At 39.6% G+C, this 22,708-nt stretch overlaps 1 protein-coding gene across 1 annotated transcript; it reads right to left on the reverse strand.

The window, feature by feature from the left end:
- Positions 1-237: 237 nt before the first annotated feature.
- Positions 238-19,782, reverse strand: rfx4 (regulatory factor X, 4). The gene is made up of 18 exons (XM_046037857.1): positions 19,740-19,782; positions 17,131-17,217; positions 16,854-16,914; positions 12,881-13,004; positions 11,436-11,497; positions 10,725-10,938; positions 10,187-10,264; positions 9,892-10,055; positions 8,958-9,058; positions 8,761-8,819; positions 8,505-8,649; positions 8,059-8,153; positions 7,403-7,520; positions 5,972-6,091; positions 4,886-5,047; positions 4,607-4,772; positions 4,330-4,468; positions 238-1,275 (listed from the first exon to the last, which is right to left on the reverse strand). Exons 1-18 carry the CDS (start codon positions 19,780-19,782, stop codon positions 1,003-1,005), a joined length of 2,211 nt encoding a protein of 736 aa, XP_045893813.1. The 3' UTR covers positions 238-1,002.
- Between the last annotated feature and the right edge of the window lie 2,926 nt (positions 19,783-22,708).

The following is a 22,708-nucleotide window of genomic DNA, read 5'->3' on the forward strand; positions in this document are numbered from 1 at the left end:
TATAAAACACACAACCCTAAGTTAATGCGTACTAACCATACAAAACAGAGAACAAAGTACCAATTGTAACATAGAAAATAAAGGATACACCATGTTACAAAGTTACAGAAAATACATACTATATATATATATGTACATATATATATATATATATATATATATATATATATATATATAGATAGATATATAGATATAGATATAGATATATATAGTACATTGTCACAGGAAAACAGCAAAAAGGCTTGCGACAGGATACAATTCTTTTTGAGTCACAGCATTCAATTATTAAAAAAAATTATCCAAGATGTAGACACCTTAACAATAACAAGGTCTTTCATGAGTTTATATGACGTTGTATGTTTTGGCTTTTTGCCACTGTTTCAAAAGAACGTTAAGGCAGAACAGTTCATCCACATCCTACAGCAAACAAATCTGCTGCGACGAGCCCATGACAAGATGCTGCACAGTGCTGAGCAAGAAGAGGAGACAGCGGTGTCACTGAGATTGTACTGGTGTCAGTAAAAGCTTACAGCACACTGATCCGCCAGTCACTGACAAAACCGACTGAGAGTTGGTCGGATGATCTGTGTGCTGACTTGTGAGACTGACGAGGGAAACTCTGGCAGAGGTGTACATTCCTTAAAACAAAGGCACAGCTTGGCAGCAGCATTGCACTCTTAAAATGATTTTGCTGCAAGTTTTGACAATCTATATGATTTTAATTGATTTTTTTTCTTCCAGCAGTGAGCAAAAACATCAATTGTTGAAATTTCATTAAACCTCAGCACATATTACACCACAATCATCAGAGTGGTTAATGTCATGAGTCTTTTCAAATTGTCAGTACGTCCATACCATGATTCCTATTACCTTGCATTGGTACTCTCCACCCTCTGCTCCTCCTTTTCTGATATACTTGATTGGAAGTGTTCAGAGACTTTGCATCCACCAGTTTGGCAGGCCTGCAGCTTGTATACAGCTATCCAAAGAAGAGTTTGCAGGCTATTTTGCCCAGCCTGTGGTAGCCTCTCCGTTGATGTAGGCAAAGCCGGGGAAATGTTGCGAGTGTTCGTACTCTGAGTTCCTGCGCGGGCCCAGGGGAGAGTACATGTCCCCAGAAGTGGCATAGCGGGATGAATGCATAGGTGGGCTGGTGTAACAGCTGTTAGCTGGCGACACATCTGGCCACCGGGGGGCGACGGGTGCAGGGTGCAACCGAGGTGTGCTGCCCATCAAGCACGGCTCCATTCGAGACATCTGGCCGTTGAGCTGGTACTGTGGAAGAGAAGAAGAGGAAACAAGTTCTGTTATCTATCTATCTATATTCTGGTATCTGTGAATTGACTTATCAATTAATCGACCAATTGTTTCAGCTCAGGATTAGATCATTGCAAACTTTGTAGAATATGTAAGGGAGTTCATGCAAAAAACTTTACAACAAGTTTGCCAAAAGAGCTCAAGGAGCAGACGCCTGTAAAGTCTACATTAATATTAAGAAATTCAGATCAGATTTGGCAGACAATTTTAGTTTTAAGTATCAGAATTTTGGACATGAACATCACTTATTGCTGAGCGGTTACTGATCAATACAGGGCTTTCATTATGTGTTTTCTCTCTAATTTCCATAGCTAGGACTTCAGAAATACTGAGGTCATGAGTCCAAGTTCCCCAAATGCACCACTTACACCTTTGGAAATTTTAAGTTGACACCAAAAAATAAGATTTAATTTTTGTCTTATTTTATTTCATATTTATCTTCTTCTATCATTCTATCTTCTTTAATTATTCAGTTTACTGTTAAATGATACAGTCTTTGAATTTTAATTCCTAGAAAGGAATAAGAAGGAAAACAGGATTATTGGCTTTCTGGTGGAGGGTTATATGAGAAGATTGATACCAGTCTCAAATCTGTCTGTTAAATATGAAGCTGCAGCCAGCAGCCAGTTAGTTTAGCTTAGCATAAAGACTAGAAACAGCTAGCATGGCTCTGTCCCAGGGAATAAATAGTCTGACCCAAACCCTCGGTAAAACAGTGTTTTCACACTGTTGGTTTTTGTGTAGATTAAACAAACAAGATATGACATGTTAATTACTGAGCTTCAGAGGTGCTGGCAGGCAGACTTTGTTACCTTTGGACAGAGCCAAGCGAACTGTTTCCAGTCTTCTTTGCGAAGCTAAGCTAATCAGCTGCTGGCTGTAGCTTCATATTTATCGACAGATTTGAGAGGGGTATCAATCTTCTCTTATTACTGTATAAATAAGTGCTTTCCCCAAACTATTCCTTTAATAAAGGTACGCGGCCCTCTCCACAACGCCAGGAATAAACTGGTGGGGAAATATCAATCATTTATTTACTAATTAGCCTAAAAGTGATCAAATTTTAACATACTGACTCAAAAAACCTGAAAAGGACAGCTTGGAATCAGCCTATAAAATGCCCACCATGTGTAACTTTTTAATTGTAGTATATAAACATTCATAGAGAACATGACCTAAGTGTCCCTAAAGGTAGCTTTAGCCCTGCTGATATCATTTTTGATGCTGTGCTAGCCCTGTAGCGTTGGGTGTGAACCTGACCCTGCAGATTGTAATTTCCTGTCAGGGGAAATTGCTTCACAAGTTGTACCACAGTGGTCAAAATAGAAAATGAAGCCACTTAAGAAAATTAGACATCAGCTGAAAAAGTGTTTTTTGTTGCCTGTGGTGACTGAGCCCAAACAGCTCTGACTAAATATCCCAGTTGATATGAATATTTTGGACAGATGGGCATCCAACAAAGTTTTCTGTTCGTCTCAGTTCCATCCCCAACTTCTCACTCAGACAAAGCACAGGCATTGTGCCCGTTTTAAGCTCAGACAGATTTAAAAAAAAAAGTGGAAGTAGGACCCTTTACCCCTTTTCTCACTAAATATAAACACGACAGTCGATTCCATTATGAGGGATCACAGCATGGAAAAAGACAGTCAGTGCAGGTCAGAGAGCAGAACAGACGGCTCAGCTGCCCCTTGTTCACAAGCAGAAAAGAGACCATTGAATAACAATATTTTAATAACCGCCCCCTTGCCCTGCTCTGTGGCTACTGGCTCAAACAGATGAAGAGACTATTGAGAGCTGGAAAGAGGAGTAACAGAGCAGGGCCCCTCTTGGCCCCGGCCGCGCCACCTTTCACTGTCTGCTTCCGCTGTGTGGAGAGGGTGATTCGGAGACTTTTAGAAACACTGCGACCGCTGAGGCCCAGCTGATCTCCTCCCACTGTAAAGGCAGAGGAGGCTGGAGGGTCCTTGACAGGAAATTACCATCAAAAGAGTAAACGCACACCGGTCGCTACACCAGCTGTAACATCAGACTCCATCTCATCCTAATAACCTTTTTTCTCACGTGTAAATCTTCAGCCCCCTATTTACTCTCTTAAAAGGGCAGTTCTGAAGTACAATTTAGACCTACACACACTCATATTCACACACATTATTTGCAAACATCATAGCCATCTTGTTTTTGTTATTTGACTAAATGGCCTCTGAATTTCATCTCTCTCTTTGGACATCAGCATGACCTGCAGCTTTCACTGTACTGTTCTCACCGGTGGAAAGAGACACCATATTTACTCGAGGACTCTAATTTACTACTACTACTTTATACTTCTATTCCACCACATTTCACAGAAGAAATATTCAGCTTTTTACTGCACTGCATTTACCTGCCAACTACAGGTACTCAATTAAGGTTTTACATACAAAATATATAATCTTATAAAATATATAATCTTGTATGTAAACGGTATGTAGCTTAAATATGGTCCCCCTTGATCAACTGCAACTTTAAAATACACCTCATATATTATGCATCAATAATAATAACACACATAATATCACATTACACTCTGAAATGGCTCATTTTGTATAATGATTAGTTTCACTTTTGAATGTTTAAATCAATGTTAATACTAATTCAATACTTCTGTACCATTAATTATACACAATTTTGAATGGAGTAATTGTTGTAATTGTATTTTCATCCCATGTTTTTGCCACTTTTACTGTTTTTATTTTTTCTTCTACTTATCAAAGAGTAACAAACAAAACAGGTCCTGTATCCACACACAGTAGCAAAACTTAAGGGAATAAGGGATAAGGGAATCCCCATATGAATAATGGATTTAAAATTATTCTAAATTTTTCAAATGGATTTAAAATGATTGTTTTTGCCTCACTAAGCAAATTAATTTATTTCTTTACATTTACATTCTGGTTTGGTCAAAATACATCCTTAGTTCACAGATGAGGAAAGAAAATGCTATTAAACCTCAGTATTTGGGTGACTGGCACTGACCTGTGCAGACGACCGGTGGTAGGCGGAGTAGTGTAGGGGGGCTGGGATCGCCGGCTCATGGGCCAGACTGGGATACTGGCTCTGGATTGAGTGAGGATGCTGGTTGGCATAGCTGCCATAGTTGTAGCTACCAGTATACCTAGAATGGAGTAAGAAAGTTCATTTATTATTATTATTATTATTATTATATTAATTCTCCAACAAAAATCAACAAAGTTTTCCAACAAAGTATTCTAAATGCCTTGAAAAAGAATTTTAACTCTAAAATCATCATTACCCATGCTCCTCTCTGTGGGCGTAGACTGGCATCCGGTGGGCGGGGGATGGAGGTGGGACTGGAGCGCTGCTCCTCATACAGGACAGCTGCTGTCCGGCCTCTGGAGTGGAGCCGCCGGCTGTTGTCACTGTGTATGTAAGGGACCAGGTATATGACTGAACAGCGCCTGGTAGACGAATATATGGACACAGAGACAAATGTGTTGGTGCAGAGAAACTATGTGCGGTGAGACTTCTGCTTATCTAGGATATCTGTGTGTGATTGCGAGGCCTGTCTCACCTGTGGTGGAGGTGACTCCGGTGTACTCCGGGGACACGGCTGCTATGGGGGAGCTGGCCGAGGGAACTCCCACAGAGTGGACCGACCGAGCGGGAGAGAAGGATCCTGGAGATGGAGAGGTGGGGGTGGTTTCTGTCAGTGTGAATTCCTCCTCTCTCTCTGCTGAAGGTGTCAAGAGAGGACAAACCATTAAATACTGCGACCGTGTTTTGTGCTGCAAGCCAAATAAAGCAGCTAATTTGAGAACTAGGTGTACGTGAATGTGTACAAGTAAAACACATACATGAAGGTAAAGCATATGAACTATGTGTACAAAATCGAGTGATAATGCAGACTGTTTCCTATCATGCCTTATCAGGTTTTTCGCAGACTGACAGCCATTTATGGACTTATTATACTGCATATATAAATGTTTGGATATAAGCATTTACAGACAGTCAGCACAATTCACACTTTGCCGCACTGTGTAGGAAGATGAAGAGAAGAAACTCATGTCGCTACCATTGAGTAACCTGTAATAGTACATTATTGGACTAAAAGACTAAACTACCTCAGCTGAGCACTGGAGACCCCATAGGCTCACACGATTCTCATGACATCAGTAGTTTGAGGCTTCAAAGTGTAAAGTAAATATAATTTTATACTTTGTTTTCTTCTTCAGAGGGAGCTCCAAAGAGAAACCAGTTCATTTTTAAAGGAAAGGCATATAAAACAATAATCAGTCATCATTACCGTTTCGTGCAAATCGTTTTCGAAGATCGTGAAAAATGTACATTGTAATTTCCTCAAGCCCAAGGGGATGTCTTCAGTTTGCTTGTTTTGACTGACCAACAGTCCAAAACCAAAGCTATTTAGTTTATTATCACAGCAAATCCACACAATTCATGAAGTGAAACCACTGAATGTTTGGGATTTCTGCTTGGAAAAAGCACTTAAAATGAATTCAATTGAAACCAATAACAGCACATAATTCTTGGAAAAATCTTCTTATTCTGCAACTTAATTTCTTGACAAACTACTACACTAGACCTTTATGTAGCTGCACTGTCATTAATAATTCCTTAGGCCTCCAGGAAGCGGTCTCACCTGTGCTGCCCTCTCCCTTCATGGCCCTCATGAGGTCGTTGGCCTTCTCCTGGCAGTGCAGGGACTCCAGCAGGTAAAGCACATAATCATCAAACATGAGGTGGATCAGGTGGAAGGACCCTGCAGACAAAGAGACAGGATGAGCTTTACACAGTGGAAGAAGTCCAGGAGGTTATGTGGAAGTGACAGATTAACTTGGTGACAGTGTGGAAACAAAACAAAAGGCTAGCCATGTTTTGGGATAGGACAAAAATGATGAAGACCATTAAGTGTTTCTAAAAGCATCCGAGTGATGACATCACATCCTACAGGCGGACAGGATGGTCGCTGTCATTAAAAAAGAAGCAAGTGCGATTCTTTCCGTGTACCAAGTCAGCGCCAAAAATATGGCAGCTGACCCCGGGGTCGCACGGAAGATGAGACCGTGGCATGTGAGTGAGTGTCACAATTGTGTCATTGTTGTCTGTCGCTGCAGCCGCCGTGCGCATAATAAACACTTGCGGCTATTCAAGGGAGCGGGGTGTAATACTGACCGGTCATAAAATGGAAAAGCCGGGCAAACGCATCGGGAGAGGGGAGGGGTGGCTTTTGTTAATTAGCTGTTTGTGCACAGAGACCTGCTTTATCAAAACACTGCAACCAGCTGTGTCTTTGATATTCACAGACAGCACCAAAGGACACAAGTAGAGGAAAGAAAAGCCATTTTCTTTTCTTTCATTTTTACAACTTCACTTACTGCAAACCTTGGTCGTGCACAACAAGCAATTAAAGCAGCCATTTGACTTGTTTCTCCACTCTCCTTATTTCAGACTTTAGTTTCATACAGGAGAGCAATTCTACAATGTTTATTTAATTGCACTGAACCTGTATGGAATTTGTACACCAGCTTTGGCCATCAGCGGGGGTATGTGTAACTTTTACATGGACATCCTGTATTAGTGATATGAAATCCTTAGTTTAGTATGTTTTTATTCATTTTCATTTTCCTTAAAGTGCACAGTTACGTTCAGGTAGATTAGATTAGACCATCAGATAAAGCTACAGAAATAATGTTCTCCTTGAAGAGGAAAGACTGAAGACAAAGTGAATTTAATGTTTTATTATTCAATATTATGACTTAAGGGCCACACTTTTTAGTGAAATGCCCACTTCTGGATGATTATAAGAGCTTATAGTATTTTACGAAAGGAACCTTTATTGTGGCAGGTTTTATTTGTGGAGTCTGAGATGGATGACAAAGCTCTTTGTTTGCAATGTAAGATGTTATGTTTTTGTCTGACATATGTTTCACCATGGTATTTTTGGCATCTTATAAGACTGTGTTGTGTGGGCCCTTGTAAGTGTATGGCATCATAAATATACCTAACTTTTCTGTCAGAGCTGTATACTTCCGTTGCATTAAGGAATGATGACAAAGCATTAGCAGCTCACCAAAGCTGGGCGCGCTGTGGAGGGTCATATCCCGGATGACTCTGGTACCGAAACACGACCACATCAGAAGAAACTGCTGGGCCACCTTCTTCAGGCACCCGGGCCTCTTCCCTGCCACCTAGAGAGAACATTTCCATGAGAAAAGAGGGGGAAGGGTTGGGATGCCGGGGCAGAATTAACCCCTAGGTCCACATTGGGGCTTAACCCTCAGGAACGAAAAACATGTCAACAAGTCAACTATTTAATTTGCCCCCAGGGACACGCCTTCCTATTGAACTATTGTCTGGGGAGTCCAAGACGTTGCCAGGGCGACCAAATTTTACAAGCCCATATCTGGCACATAATGGACGCAAATGGGAAGCTTGAAGACATCATTAACTGGGAGGATTGCAACGTAAGTGCCTCTGTGGAAGAAAGACATGCAGAGAAGAGTGGCTTTCAGCCACATGTGTCTTTTAAAGGGCAAAGTAATAAGACTTCTGCTGTGCAAAGACTTCAAACATTTAGTTAAAATCACTCCTCAGTATCAAATAGGAAAAAATATATAAACTTTAATCTGTGCAACCTGAACAAAAGATAGATACTTTATGCAAAAATGCTGAGTCAGATCACACCTGTTTCCAGAAATGAGTGAAAAAAAGTATTTGCTGTCTGACCTTGACGACACAGCGGTCCACCATGGAGTCCAGCCACTCAATGTATGCCTCGATCGGAGACTGCTCCTCCAAAAGACGGTCAAACTCCTGATACACTGCGACAAGAGGGAGGACGTCAGTATTTTACATCACTTGAAAGCTAAAAAAACTGACAAATTTGGATGCAAATGGCGGCTTTATGCAACAACTTCTACTTGTATCTGTGACCTCTGATCCCATCAGGACTGATTCAGAGGAGTGAGGCTGGAGTGAATTGGAGATGCTCCACAGGGTGTTTCAGAGGAGAGTGAACTTGTGTAACCTTTTAGTCTCCATCCATTAATGCATTGACTCTGCTGGTCGTGGGAATGATTGTCCCCCTGTGTTGTTTGTGTGGCAGTATCGTGTAGTTCTCTGTCTGGCTGCGTGTCTGAAGAGTGCAATCAATTTAAAATGCGTAGACTTACAGTGGATAATAAGCTGCCTGTGCTCCTCTTGTGAGTCCTCCATGGTGTAAAGTGTCTGCTTGGTGATGCTGTTCAAGTCCACATTCCTCCAGTCCTCCAGCATTTGAAAGGTGATGTCGGCACTGTTTATCACAGTCCGCGATGCCTTGGGACAGATAAATCAACAATATTACTTACACAAGCATACCCATATCCCTTATCAGCTTTGTTTGTTCACATGGATTTTATTAAAAAACATTCAGACTATGATAGGCACCTGACATAGATGGTTTAATGATGTTTGCCGCTTTAGAATCTGAGAAAATCTCCTGGACACTGGAAACAAAAAAAGGAGAAAAAATATGGTTAAACCTGTGAGTGTCATCATTTGAACTTTCTGTTTAAAAACACAAATGTAGCATCTATATTTTCAAGACACAAATCGTTATGATGAGATGTGGATTTTATACTTACATTCAAATTTGATATTCCTCAGGTTTTCAGGAAGGTCGTGAAGTGCTATTTTTAGCCACTCGTCGAGCTGTTTGGCAAATTTTCGGATAACCTGAGTCAAACTGTGTGGATGAGGGAACAGATGCACAATTTAGATCGTTGACACCATTCATAATTCATTTAATTACAGCAACAACTTTCGTTATTGATTTTTCATAACTGATAATTACTCTCTTAAATAATCCATTAATAAAATGTTGCAAAACAATAAATCCCAGAACGAAAGATGAGGCCTTCAGAGGACTTCTTTTGTCCCACAAAAACATAAATACATTCAACTGAGCAACTTCAATCTGCTGAGGAAGACTGACGTGTGGGAAAAAGTTACAGAAAAAGACAGTAATTGGACCTTCAGTCAAAATGCTGTTTCCAAGGATAACACTCAACATATTCAGTTTACTTTAACATGTGACAGAGAAAAACAGCAAATCATCACATTTGGGAAGCTGGATCCAGATGATCTAGGGCGTTTTTACCTGAAAAATCATATGACGATTAACCAATTTAAGTAATTGACAAATCATTTCAGCCTCACATTTAAATTTCTCAATAAGCCACATTTTGAATTGTGCTTCCAGACAACAATTTAATTCTCTCACATTTCTACTGTAAACTACTACCGTTAGAGTGAAGTTTATACAAATTGTTGCTGCAAAATAAATGTAAGCAAACCTCACTCATGTGTATGCTGATCATTAGGTTTTTTACACAATAATACACCGAAATGACACTGCTTATATAGCAGTATAATATAGTAAAATGTATAGTATAGTAAGAAGTCCATACACCTTTAAAGTACATGGTATTATCAGAAGAGAAAAGCTTAATTCACTGAAATAAATGATAACCAGGACATTAATGTGTGTAGCGGTAAAGAGCAGTGAAGCATGCTCACCTATCAGGCAGTGCTTGCAGGACAGTGGGCATCAGCACCCCAGAGATGGCCTTGTATAAGATAGAGTCACAAACACCAACTATGTTCACCACCGTGGTGGAGCCGAGGACAGGGAGCATGTGGGGCGGCATGCCCTGCCAGAAGTGCAGTAAGAAGCTTTGGACCTGAAAGTACCACACACACCTTAATATTGAGAATTACAGCAAATTAAAGTTCAGCTACAGGAATTATCAACTTTTTGTTGAGACAGATTTGGATGCTAAGTAAAACATCTGTAAAACAGAAGAAACCTTGCCTCATCAAAGTTGGCTCGAATAACAGTGTCCAGTATCCTCTGACAGTGCGTTCTGTACATCATGATGAAGGTTGACACCTACGGGCAACAACGAACGATTAATCTAATTGCATCACAAAACTAATAGCTTTTTGTCTCTTCAGGGGAAACAAAAAAAAGTGTTACAAAAACAAGAAAATAAATCTTGTACCAAAGCATGTGAACCAATAAATATATGTTACAGGTCTAGGCTGGAGCAAAGTAATATAAAACGAGCTTTAGAGATCAGCAAAACACAAACCATTTAAAATCATGGCCCCTCTTTAAAAGCCGGACAGCTAGTGCCTGTCCTTTGTCCATTGCTAGATCTTATTATCTCCCCCAAAAGATTAAGAGTTAGCGAGGAGCCAGCATATAAATCCTCAAGGTCCTTCTCTAAATGCAAACCCAGTGAAGGTCCTGGGGCAGATAAAAGGCTGGAGCCAGAGGGGGCGCAGAGATGGTGAGATGGCAGGGAGTGGGGGGGCTGTAAGGATGGACTTTTAAAACTCCTGTTTACCCTCTCTTCTGGCAGGCTGGCAGGCAAATTTAGGTCTTTGACATTTGGAAACTCTGGCAGGAGCGTCCCCAGTTTGGAGCGCGGTGAATACGCCACTGTCTGCTTCGTGACCTCTTTCTTGCCCGTCTCGTTCACCCATGCCGCTCCCTTTTTGGAGTACATCACGTCATAATACTGAGAGGTCTCCTTCACCGCTATGCCGTAGTAGTGATACCTAAGGAGAACGGGTGGATGCCATCTTTTCAGTACAAGTAGGATCACTACAGGCTATAGAAAACTGTGAAAAACAATTCATACGCATTTTAAACAATTATCTTTCTAATTAATAAATGTGTAAATTCATTAAAAATGTTTAATCAGATTACATGTATCTTTACATGTTTAACAAAAGTTATTCACAGTTACATGAATAACAAAAAACAATTTCAGATCTTCTCTAATGTGACATGTGATAAATACTTCAGGTAAAGAAAGTCTAGACTTCCTGTTAAATAGGTGAAGAAATTTACTTTTTCGATAAAACCTCAGAAACACAGGACCACAGTGGAATGAAGTTATTTAAACTTTTAGTGTTGTTTTCATGTGTTGTGCTCCGATTGGAAGGCTCAACACCTTGTTTGTGATACATGCTGTTGACGGTTTGTTTGATCAAGGTTACGCTTAATACATACATAGTTTATGACAGAATTAAACAAAACTAAAGCAACTTACTTAGACTGCCCTCTTGTCCCCAGTCTTCTGGTAGTCAACGCTGGAAACTGTTGCCGTATGATCTGTTCATTGTAGGTGAGAAAAAGTTGTCAGTGTACTGCAACTACACAGGGAGAGGATCAAATTCATCAACTATAATAATATGTACTATAATATCAGCTTGTGTGTATTTTTTACTCAGTGAAAGAAAATGGTGTACAGCAGAAAAAGGGCTGGGGTTTGTTTTACTTAAAATCTAATATGCAGTAATTACAGCATGCATTACTTAATAGAAATACTGCACTTGTACAGTATCTTCAATTCTTTATGAGAAAGTGTTTAATAACGTTTGTCAGGAGAACAACATGAAAGTCTCATAGCTGTATCCACGGGGAGGTCTCTGAGAGAAAAAGAAAGCTTTGAGAGCCATCCATTTATGACATCCAAGGGTATTACTTTTTTTCCTCCTATATCAACGGTCTCCCCTCATCTATCCAGCCACCCATCATCTCTCCTTCTCACTCTCTTTCTCTTCTCCACTCCCTCCTTCTTGCTTTCCTCTCTTTTTTTTTGTCTAAAGAGATTGGCTCCTTGGTCCAGCTCCTGGTGCAGAAACTTTAGCAAACAGTGTAGCTCTCCATTGTGTGGGATGAAAAAAGAGGCCAAGCTGTGAAGTTTCTGTCAGGCCCCGCTTGATAAATGAGCAGACAGGGAGGCAGTCCGGGCCCTCTCTCGTTTTTTTGTCCTGAATCAATGAAGCCTTCCTAAAGGACACCCCACACTGTTCCAGCCACTGATCTAACATTCCGCAACATCTCACCCTTCCAAATTTCCTTTAATTACACATTAATCCAGGCCCCTTCTCTTTTTCAATATCTTCCGACAGGAGCTGTGGAGGGGTGGGGGTGGGCCGGGTTGGGGGTTGGGGGTTGGGGCCGGAGTCCAGGGTACAGGGGATGGCTGGGGGTAGGAAGGCTGAGGAACTTCTTGGGGTTGTGGGAACAGACGAAAGCACATCTCCTTTGGCTCTAGATTATGTGTTCAGCGAGCGGCCACAGAGCTTCACACTGAGCTGCAGTTGATATTACTTCAACAGCAGCCAAAGCTGCAAAACCAACCCAGGCATGAAATGGTCAGACTAATGCTCACGGCTGATGTAGTGTGTGAGGTTACTGCTTGTATCTTCTGCTGTTGAGTTATTTTGCTCTGAATTCTATAAACGTGCAGTGCATTCAAATGTACATGAAAACCCTAAAAAGCTGAGACAATCTTCCATATTCGATTTTTTTCTTTAAAGAATTGCTCAGCTGCACATCATCTGCATCATTAATCAAAAATTATAAAAACAGACACTGATTACAGACATTAATGTGTTTTCAAGGTGTTTTTAGTTAAACTGGATGTGAGTGGGAATTATGAGCTCCCCGACTCTTTAGCCTTCATCTCCGTTGAAGTTTGAGTCTTACCTTTCCAAAGCTGGCCGCGTTCACAGGCTGTGTGTCGTGCTTTTCACTGAAGTCTAGATAATGCATGTAGAGGGCACTTCGTGGGATACACACACCTTCTGCTATCTCATAGTTCTCTTCTAGCCTGTGAATGACAATGGGAATTATCAGCACAGAAAAAAAAATCAAGCATTGCTAATATGAATGAGCCAAAAAGAGACATCCCAACTTCAGACAGGCCTCTTTTGATCATGGCATTTCTGGTAATAATGAGGGAAAACGTACAGTAATCTTCTGTGTAAATGTTTAAGAAGCTAAATTAAACGTCAGCAAAATGATTAACTGCAGTAAAATAAGACAATTTGATAATATGGATTTTTTTTACTTGAGAGGGGACATTAATAAAGACAATGTAAATGTACCAGATTAAGCCATTGGGACTAATTTCTATCTGTAGTCCCTGACGAGGCTGTAACACACAACAGCCCATGAAGAAAGAGAAACAGTCGAAACAGAAAACTAAATAAATGCACATAAGTCATATAATATTAAACAACGAACATGCACGTGCACATTAAGCAGCGCCAAGTCCGCACATTCACATCATCACAACATGTCATGTTTAGTATAAAGCACTTACACAGACATTTAATACAACAGTTAGCACCAAACATCGTGCACCGTAGGACAACCAGCAGATCCACTGTAGCACACAACTTCACATGTAGCATAATTAGTGGACAGTAAGCATGACAAGCCAGATATCACTGATCTCACAACGACACAGACATCAACAACAACTGCTCCTGGAGGGATACATGTGTAACAGACAAGTCCAAAAGATAATTTTCCTGATGATAGTAAGTGACCTCATCTCATTAACAGCTGTAGTATAAGAGGTTGTATTTCATTATACTTTACTGGGATCAAACGTTTTGGATTAGTATCTGTTTTCAGTTCCTGCATTTTAAGGGTCACGGTGGTTTTAGTGTGGTCTTAAATGACTGTGTCTACCTGGTTAAAATAATTTATGTGTGGGAGAGAAAAAAACCTACCACTGATTTTAACTTTAAAGCCTCAGTAAGTGGTCTCTGATGCACATCATACATGTCATGTTGATGTATAATTGATTTGCATTAAAATACTTGAGAACTATTTAAATTTTAATCAATATATTTAATATTAATATTGAATCAAATTACTTCCGGTAATGTGAAAGGGTTGCTGGTACTACAGATCCCAAATGACAGGCAAAACACAACTCTACAGCTTTCTGTAGCTGTCAGTGTTTTTAAAATACATTTTGCTGTCGGCTGGATATGAAGGCAGGCAACTGTTTGCTAACACATTAGCCATAATCAGCTGTCTGAAAAGCTATGTTGACATCAGTGATGTGGCTCAGGATTAGTTCATCTCTCATCTGTCCAACAGGTCCCTCTCTGTTACACTTGGAAATGCCTCCTCCTCTCATGCTCCTATCTTTTGTGGGGTCCCCTAGGGGTCTATTCTGGGTCCCCTTTTATTTGCCATTTGCATGCTACGCCTGGGGCAAATCATGCACAGACATAATATCGATTTTCATTGCTAATCGGATGATACGCATCTGTGTGTCCCGATAAAGCCTTGTACCATCGATGTGTCCTTTATTATGGCCTTTTCTTTGCAATCTATGTCTTGGATTTTATTTACATTTTATTTTCTGTTTTTACTGTATAGCCCTTTGTAGCTTTGTTTATAAAAGGCACTGTGTAAACGACTATACTATATGACATATATAATATAATATTATATATAATATTATTATTACTATAAACACTTGATAACCCATTAGTATATCAGTGTTGTGATGCTTTAAGTTTGTTTTGGAGTATTTCTGCCCCCTCATGGTCCAGTCTTCACTGTACGGCAGTTTGCTATTACAAACATTCTGATATGTTTGTCAGCTAGTTGGCAAGACAGACAACTGCACATATATTTGATCACATTGTCTGTGTACAATTTACAAGTAAAAACAGTCACATAGCTGAATAAAAACTGAGCCTTGAGGTGCAGCAGCATCATTACAAGTGATTTCTGATGAGGTATTAAACATGCAATGTTTTCAGTTTGAGATATGAGTTTACCAGTTTTTGTCACACACTTTGATATTCAGTTTTAGTTTCACTAATAAATCAAATATCTTTATAGTACGAGGAGAAATGTCTCCCTGCACTTTGGAACAGCTCAGATGGTCAAAACTAGAAACTGATATTTAAAGGAACAACGGATTGAGACAACTTCAGAGTCTGGACCTTCACAGAATAAACAAACAACACAATGAATCTTTCACCTCGTCTGCATCAGGACTAACCCACTGCTTCATTTGTAATGTTTTCTAGGCCTTAACCTTGATTTCTCAATAAATGCCTCATATTCCACTTTAGTCTATGGACTATATATGGCTACTGCAGGAGCCTGGTCCTGTTGTTTTATGAGCCATGCATTGTTTCAGAGAGCCATGGGAGCTGATCTCTTTGACCTGACTTGCATTTCCTTTCACTTAGAAAGCAGTGAACTTTAATTACTGTCATAAAAGAATTACACTCACTAGTAATGTTTTTTAGTGGAATAACAACCACTCAGCTTCACTTAGATATAGCTATATTGTCAGTTATTCTGTATTATTCTGATGTAAATATATAAGCCTCAATTTAGTGACTTTCTGAAAATCAGATTCAAATTGTGACCAAATGTGTTATTTCTGATTTAACAACAAAAAACCAAATCATCAATCACATACTCATCATTACGGTTTACCTTCACTGCAACATCCTGCTAAAATATATGCAAGATTTGTAGTAAATTTCACTATACCTAAAAAAGCAACTTATGCACAGTGAAAACATTATTATAATTAGTACAGCAGCAAATTACATATGCATTTATGTCTATAATGCTTCTTTTTAAATATGTACATTGACCCAACTCATGTTCCTTACAATGGGTTTCAGCCCCCCACAGCACAGGTTAAATCAGTATAAATATTAATGAAAGTCCATGTGCATTTTGAATTAAGTAAAGGGTGTCGTTGGTCATGGGGCTGTGCAACAGGCAGACACACATAAACTAGAGGCATGTGTAGAGTTTGTATTTTATACATGCAGACTGTATTGTTGAACAGCAGCGCAGTGTAAAAAAACCAACACATTTTTCTGTGAAGATAAATAAAACATCAAATCTTATCTAATCAGATTATCATCATATGTAAGATTTTTTTTAAATCCTGCTTCCTGTTGTTACTTAAAAAACAAAATGTGTTCAATGTGTACAAACAAAGGGGGAAAAAAACATTTCAAAAGCAGAACGTCACTTACAGTTGCGTTTGTGGTTCAATGGCACATAATGAGAATCTTACCTTTAATAACATATTAAGGCCAGAAAAGAAACTTGTGTTCAGTGTCATCTGTGTGTGTGTGTGTGTGTGTGTGTGTGTGTGTGTTTGTGACCGGTAAATAATTAACTTATTCTGCTCTGCTGACCAGGACTTATGAGACTAGTCATGAGTAGCTGGGAAATCTATTGCTGCAGTCAAATTCACTTTTAATAAAATGATGAAACCTTGACTTAGGATTTAGTTCTGTTTAAAAATATTGTGTAATATGTGTGTGTGTAAAACAATTCAACTAATTTTGATATCTAACATAAACAAAAAAACACGTGTTACGTGTGTATCATTTTAAACTTTGGCAAATAATTCTAGATTTTATATATATAGCATTAACGTTTTCTCTTGGTGACTGGAAGCATAAGGTAAAATATTTATTTATTAAAAAACATTTTTGGTTTTTTTTAGGAAGCCTGGCTACATCGTTTTTGCATTTATTCACAAAATATCTGCTTTTGATAAATGCTGTCTGGCATTGAATATGTGTGTTGTTTTATTTCTGACTTTTTTCTCACTTATTTTTACATGTGACTAAATAACAAATATACAACTGCATTTTTGATAACTTACCATTCCAGAGTAGCCGGTGTCGAATGTGGTTTAGAAGCTCTGTTGTTTTCTTTTTCTTCATCTGCAACAAACAAAACATTTTGTATTTTAGGGAGTATGTGGCACCAATGAAAGTTTACACAGCCGACAATAATAATTCAACAATAATATCCTCTCTGTGTATACATGGTTAAATGACGTGTATTGCACTAAACACTAACTATAAGATTAATATAAATGAGGTCAGATTCCTCAGTGAAGTCAGCAGTTTGAGTGTAACAGTGCTCGTCCTGCTTACGTTCATCATTGGACATGTTCCCCAGAGACGTGTGACTGGAGTATCGCTTGCTCTCACTCTCGTTGAGGCATCTTTCAATCCAACTCTCTAAAAAAAGACATGAGGGACGACAGATCAAGAGCTGGACAAACTTTGATGCTAATATGACACCTCTTAGTTGAACTTTTCTGTTGTTATTTAGACTGAGGTGATTATGAAATTATTAATCTGGTCTGAATATGATTTGTAAAGATGTAACATGACTGGGCTTTTTAAATGTCATTTGGGTAAAACATTAGTGTTGGTAATTTTTTGTTGCAATATTTTTCATTGAAACTTAAATTATCAATTTAAAACTCACTTTCTGAAGTGAACTCATTTGGTCCTGCAGTGGAAAAGAACCAAAGCTGTATTTACACAAACAGCGCAAATCACTGCCTATAAAGGACACTTTAAATGTCACTAATGTGACAGGGCTAGGGGACAACAATCGATTGTATGGGCAGCGGTTCAGCCATGGCTCTATTTGAGACATTTTCACCAAGACGGCAGGAATCCAGCATTGTTCCCAGGAGACTACAAGCGTACACACTTGCTTAAAAGAGCCTACGCACATTACTGAAGCAGTCTGGTGGAATAGAGGCCATTGTCCTGTTTTAATTTCTACCTAGAAAAAGCTCAACTGGTGTGCTGTCTGTGACCGAGCAGCAGCACAACACCAAAGCTTTCATGTAGAAACAGTCCGATACGTAGAGTGGGAGTCCATTTTAAATTCTTGCATTTGTTTCAAGAAAGGTATTCAGTATTTGAATTGTAGTTAAGAAGGAAATTATACATGATTAATATTCTTCTTGTTTATTTTTGTGCAAAGCAAAGCATTTTCTGAGTTAAATTTTTCTATTATAATAATTCTTCTTCAACAGCAACATGTACTTAACTGAATGTCCTACAGAGCATGGGAATAAAAAGTATAATATTTTCCATTAACTCTGGTGAATTAATACTATTATGTAACCTAAAATGGAAATGAGCGGACAGGGCTCCTTCAGATGTTTACACAGCACATACAGTACTAAAGTAAGTACTTAACTAGTTACTTCTAACCTCTACAAACACGACAAAAACTCTCCACATAATATTTTTCTGCATGTGAACTGACAACAATCACCATGGCAGCTGCTGCTGGGACAGACTGCTGGAAGGACGACCTGTTGGTGTAGGTCAGAGATATTCAAAAGTTTTAGAAGTTTACACTCGATGAGGAATCTACACCTCGATGTTCGGCACGTGCTGATAGAAAAGGTCAGACTGCAGTTTGAGTCCCATCATCGCTGCTCAGGGCCTCTGAACACAGACATGGAAAACGTTTTTTGTCCCTGTGTTAGAGGAATATTATCATTTGAAGCTTACTCTTTAATATCTTAAATACTGTCTTCATTACTTTTGATTATCATCACCTTTCACTTTACTAACTGATTAACATGACTCTACATGCAAATTATAATGCCTGTTTCACAATAAAAAAAAAAAAAACAGCCTGCATTTGCATTTTAACTTTAAATAAAAACACCACCAGTGTCACTCTCTGACAGGTCTCATCATTTACAGACAGCACGTGCACCTGTCCACCTAAAAATATTAAATAAAACAATAAATAAATAAAAACAAACGAACCAACCCTGGAAATGAACAAGTGAATCCACTGAAGTGAAGCTAATTCTCCACAGAGGCTCAGACCTCAAGCTTCATTTGCCGCAGGAACAGATAAGGTGGGGATCTAAATAATTGGATTAAATTTGATCAACAAGTGAAACGGATGTTCACTCATTTATTAACACACATTCAGGGCTAAACTACTCTACATTGCACCTGCATACTACAAATGTGATTTTTTTTTGTGTAACTGATGAATGAAATATGTATTTAACCAAAGATTTAATTCAATCGATCACCTTTACTTATTCTAACAAGGTGTGCCACTTTTCTGCAGATAAGAAACGGTTGCATGTTTTAAGGAGATTAGACGTTAATCATTGTTTCTGAAAACTAAACAACATACACACTTTTACCAGATAAAACAAAATAAAATACTGATAAATTCAATTTTCAAGCTGAACAAATGCTTTAAACATTTTCCAATTTTAGACAAAAAAAAAGCAACAGACAAATAAGCAGAAAAGAACAGATGCATAGTACTTTAAAGTGCACCATGATGTGCACCTGTTGTTTTTATTTCTCCACTCCTAATGATGAACGGAGATCCTTTTAACCGGTTTAACTGAAAAGACAGCAAGAAGCCACTTGGCCGAGCTGATACTGAGAGATTTAAAGGCTGTTTCTCTGCTTTCTGTGACTTTTTCTTCAATCACTTCACATAAATGTGTGCGACCAAACAACGCTCATTCAGAAATAACTTCAGAAATTAAAAAATAAACACGTGGTAAAAAGGCAGAAACCCAAAAACAACAGCTGAGCATCCAGACACGTCCAGTGAACGACTGCAGAGAAAGTTTGAGACTTCCAGGAGAGCAGCGGCAGCAGCAGCAGAAGACGCTCACACAATGTTTCTCAACAGAAGCTAGTTTTCTCAACACATCCACACAAGGCAAAGCGAGTTTAACAGGACTGACCTGTGGAATCCATATCAGGCTCCTCCAGCAGCCCGCAATGCATCCTCTTCCCATCAACGACACTTTCTCCTCCAAGAAAATGGCTTAGTGCACGTTTCCCCCTCCTCAGCGGCTCTCCCCTTGTCTCGCTCTGTGTTTCCGTGACCACTGCCCGTCACAGGAGATGTTGAAGATCTGAGGTTCGCCCAGAGAAGGGTGGTGTTGGCGGAGGAAAGGGGGGAGGTGGGAATAGGGGAGGAAAGGGGGGTAGAGACTCCAGAAATCCAGCGGGGGGAAAGCCAGACCCGTCAAAATGTTTGCTGATGTTTCATGGGAAAGGGGCTGATTTTATAGGAGCCCTGATGGGGACATGTCATTGATAGGCTTGGAAGGCTGATGAATGGCCCCAAGTCAGATGGGGATGTGGCAAGGCTCACTGGAAGTCTTTTGTGGAGCTGTTTTGAATAAGAAAAGCTCCCTCCCAACCCAAAAAAAAGGGGGCTTAGATCTACGCAGTCCTAACACTGTGGCCTCCTCGTCTTCCATGAAGGCATTTAATACGTTTTTATACACCCCAGAGCTCCATATGAACATACATCCCTACAAAACCGCCACTCCTGCCTTTTCTCCTGGTTATAACTCCCGTTACACATCCCACAGAAACTTGTTGTCACATTTGGTCTGTTTCTCACCTCATTCCACCATTAAACCGTCTTTATGATAACTTTTTCACAGTCGACACGCATCATCCAAACATGCTAAAACTGCACCAGTGTGAATCTTTTGGTGGAGTTCTCACGTCTTTTTTCGCTCATGCTTTCGCTGTGGCAACCTTATTTTTGGTGTGCCTCTGAGAAGAGGGAATGGTCACAAAGGGGGGGAAGTAAAAGTGCAAAGCCCGAGGCTGGGAGGGCTCTGATGGAGTGCCTGAGAGCTGGAGAAGGGAAAGCTGTGATTAGAATATGAATGGAACCACAGGAGAGGGGGAGAGGAGAGGGGAAAGAAGAGGGGAGAGGAGAAAGGCGGATTATGGCTGAATTACTCACCACACCATGGATAGCAAAGGAGGACTTTCTCTACCAGTGCGCAGGCGTGGGCACCGCTGCTGCTGCTACTCACCGACACACACCGTGCAGCCAACTGGCCGTCAGGGTGGCAGCAACATCACACGGGACACTGTGCAAAGGGCCATACTTTGTTAAAACAGGTCTGTGCATCCATTCAGACTCTTCTAGGTAGATAAAAACTGCTGGTATGAGTGACAGGTCAAAAAGACTTTGGAAAAAAAAAAGTAAAACAAACTCTTCATCATCATAACAGAAAATCCTTTTGACTTGTCTGCAAAGATTCTCAGCGCTTAAGAAAAGAGTAAACAAGAAAGATACTACAACAACCAATTGTGACACCTTTAAAGGCCTAAATGGTGGCTCACGCAAAGCCGTGACCTCAAATGAGGATCTAATTAATTTCAGTCAAATAAGGAGAAGGTGGAGTCTGCATCTCCGTCAGTGGACGTCCTTTCTTTTTCATCCTGTTATCTGCTTATTAGAGCCTCATAAAATAGGACAGGTGCAGCCACCAAAAGAGCCTCTTCCACCCTTCCTATTTTCACACACTCTGCCCGCACAAACGGATGTGTACTGCTTTTGTTCAGTGAAAAGGCCCCAATTGAGTTGTGTGTGTATGTGCGGGTGGGGGGTATGGTTACGCTACATACGACATGTTGTTGGTATTAAGGCTTGGGTTTGAAAGAGGAAACCGTATGACTCAAAGATAGATGTCGTCACTTGTGGTATCTGCCATTCTGCTGTCTGCTTATCACATGACATTTATATGCCTCCACTATCTACTGAGGAACATTCAAACATTCAAGTTACAAATAAATAAAAAAAACAACAAAAAAACCCCCACTGCTTTTGATGGTTTTATGAGCCAGTTAGTTTCCTGGACCTACATCAGGCAGTAAACATTTTACCTGAATATCAGGTCTAATATGAACTGTGGGATAATTCCCTATTCTTACATCTTATGTTATAGCAAGCTGTAATAAAAAACTATAGATCTGCAATGATTAGTTAATTCATTTATTAATAAATCAACAATTACTCACAATTAATTGGCAAAAATGTTGACAATTGTTACTCAAATTGCTGTTTTTTCCTTTGTCCTCTACGATTGTAAATGGAATATCTTTGCGTTTGAGGCTGCTGGTTGCACAAAATAAGACATTTGATGAAATAATCTTGGTATTTGTGAAATTGTGACAGTGATTTATCACAATTTTCAGATTTTTGTTATAGACCAAAGATCAATCTGATAATACACCAACATAAAATGTGTTTTTTTGTTTGACACATATGATTTTGGTCTTGCGTAATGCATTAAAGTGGAACACATTCATTTACTTATTGTCTATGTGATTATGTATACATTTGCTAAATCGTGACAGAAAATATATATTTTTTTAATTATTTCAATACTGAGATAAAAATGTTAGCCATATTGCCGAACCCTAGTTTGACATTTCAGGTAAGTACATAAGATTTTCCTCTACAGGCTGACTGTAACCATGAGCTGTGCGTCTTTCTGATCACCCAAAGAGGTGAATTCAGATTTTTCAGGACCAGTAAATGTAGGAGTGCTTTCCCGAAATAATTAGGTTTTTAGCTGCGAGCAGCAGCTCTATGGCTCGCTCTGTCGGTTGAACAGTCAGTCCACAAAAACGTCTCCCCCTAGCAGGCTGAAATTTGGCATGGAGGTCCCAATGTGTGTTTGTGTTCATGCCAAGTGGCTAAAAGGGGGCATGGATGTAGGAGAGGCTAACTTCCAAATGGATTCAGAGACATGCAAAAGATTTTGTGGAAAGTTTGGTAATGAGCCAAAGGACAACTGATTGACTGTTCATGCAAATAGGGAAAAGGGGGTGTGGCCGTGGGAATGGCCTGCAACATAAATGGATTCACATAACATGACCAACAACAAATGCTCCT

Source organism: Micropterus dolomieu, linkage group LG22, assembly GCF_021292245.1.
Source record: "Micropterus dolomieu isolate WLL.071019.BEF.003 ecotype Adirondacks linkage group LG22, ASM2129224v1, whole genome shotgun sequence".
NCBI classification, from domain to species: domain Eukaryota; kingdom Metazoa; phylum Chordata; class Actinopteri; order Centrarchiformes; family Centrarchidae; genus Micropterus; species Micropterus dolomieu.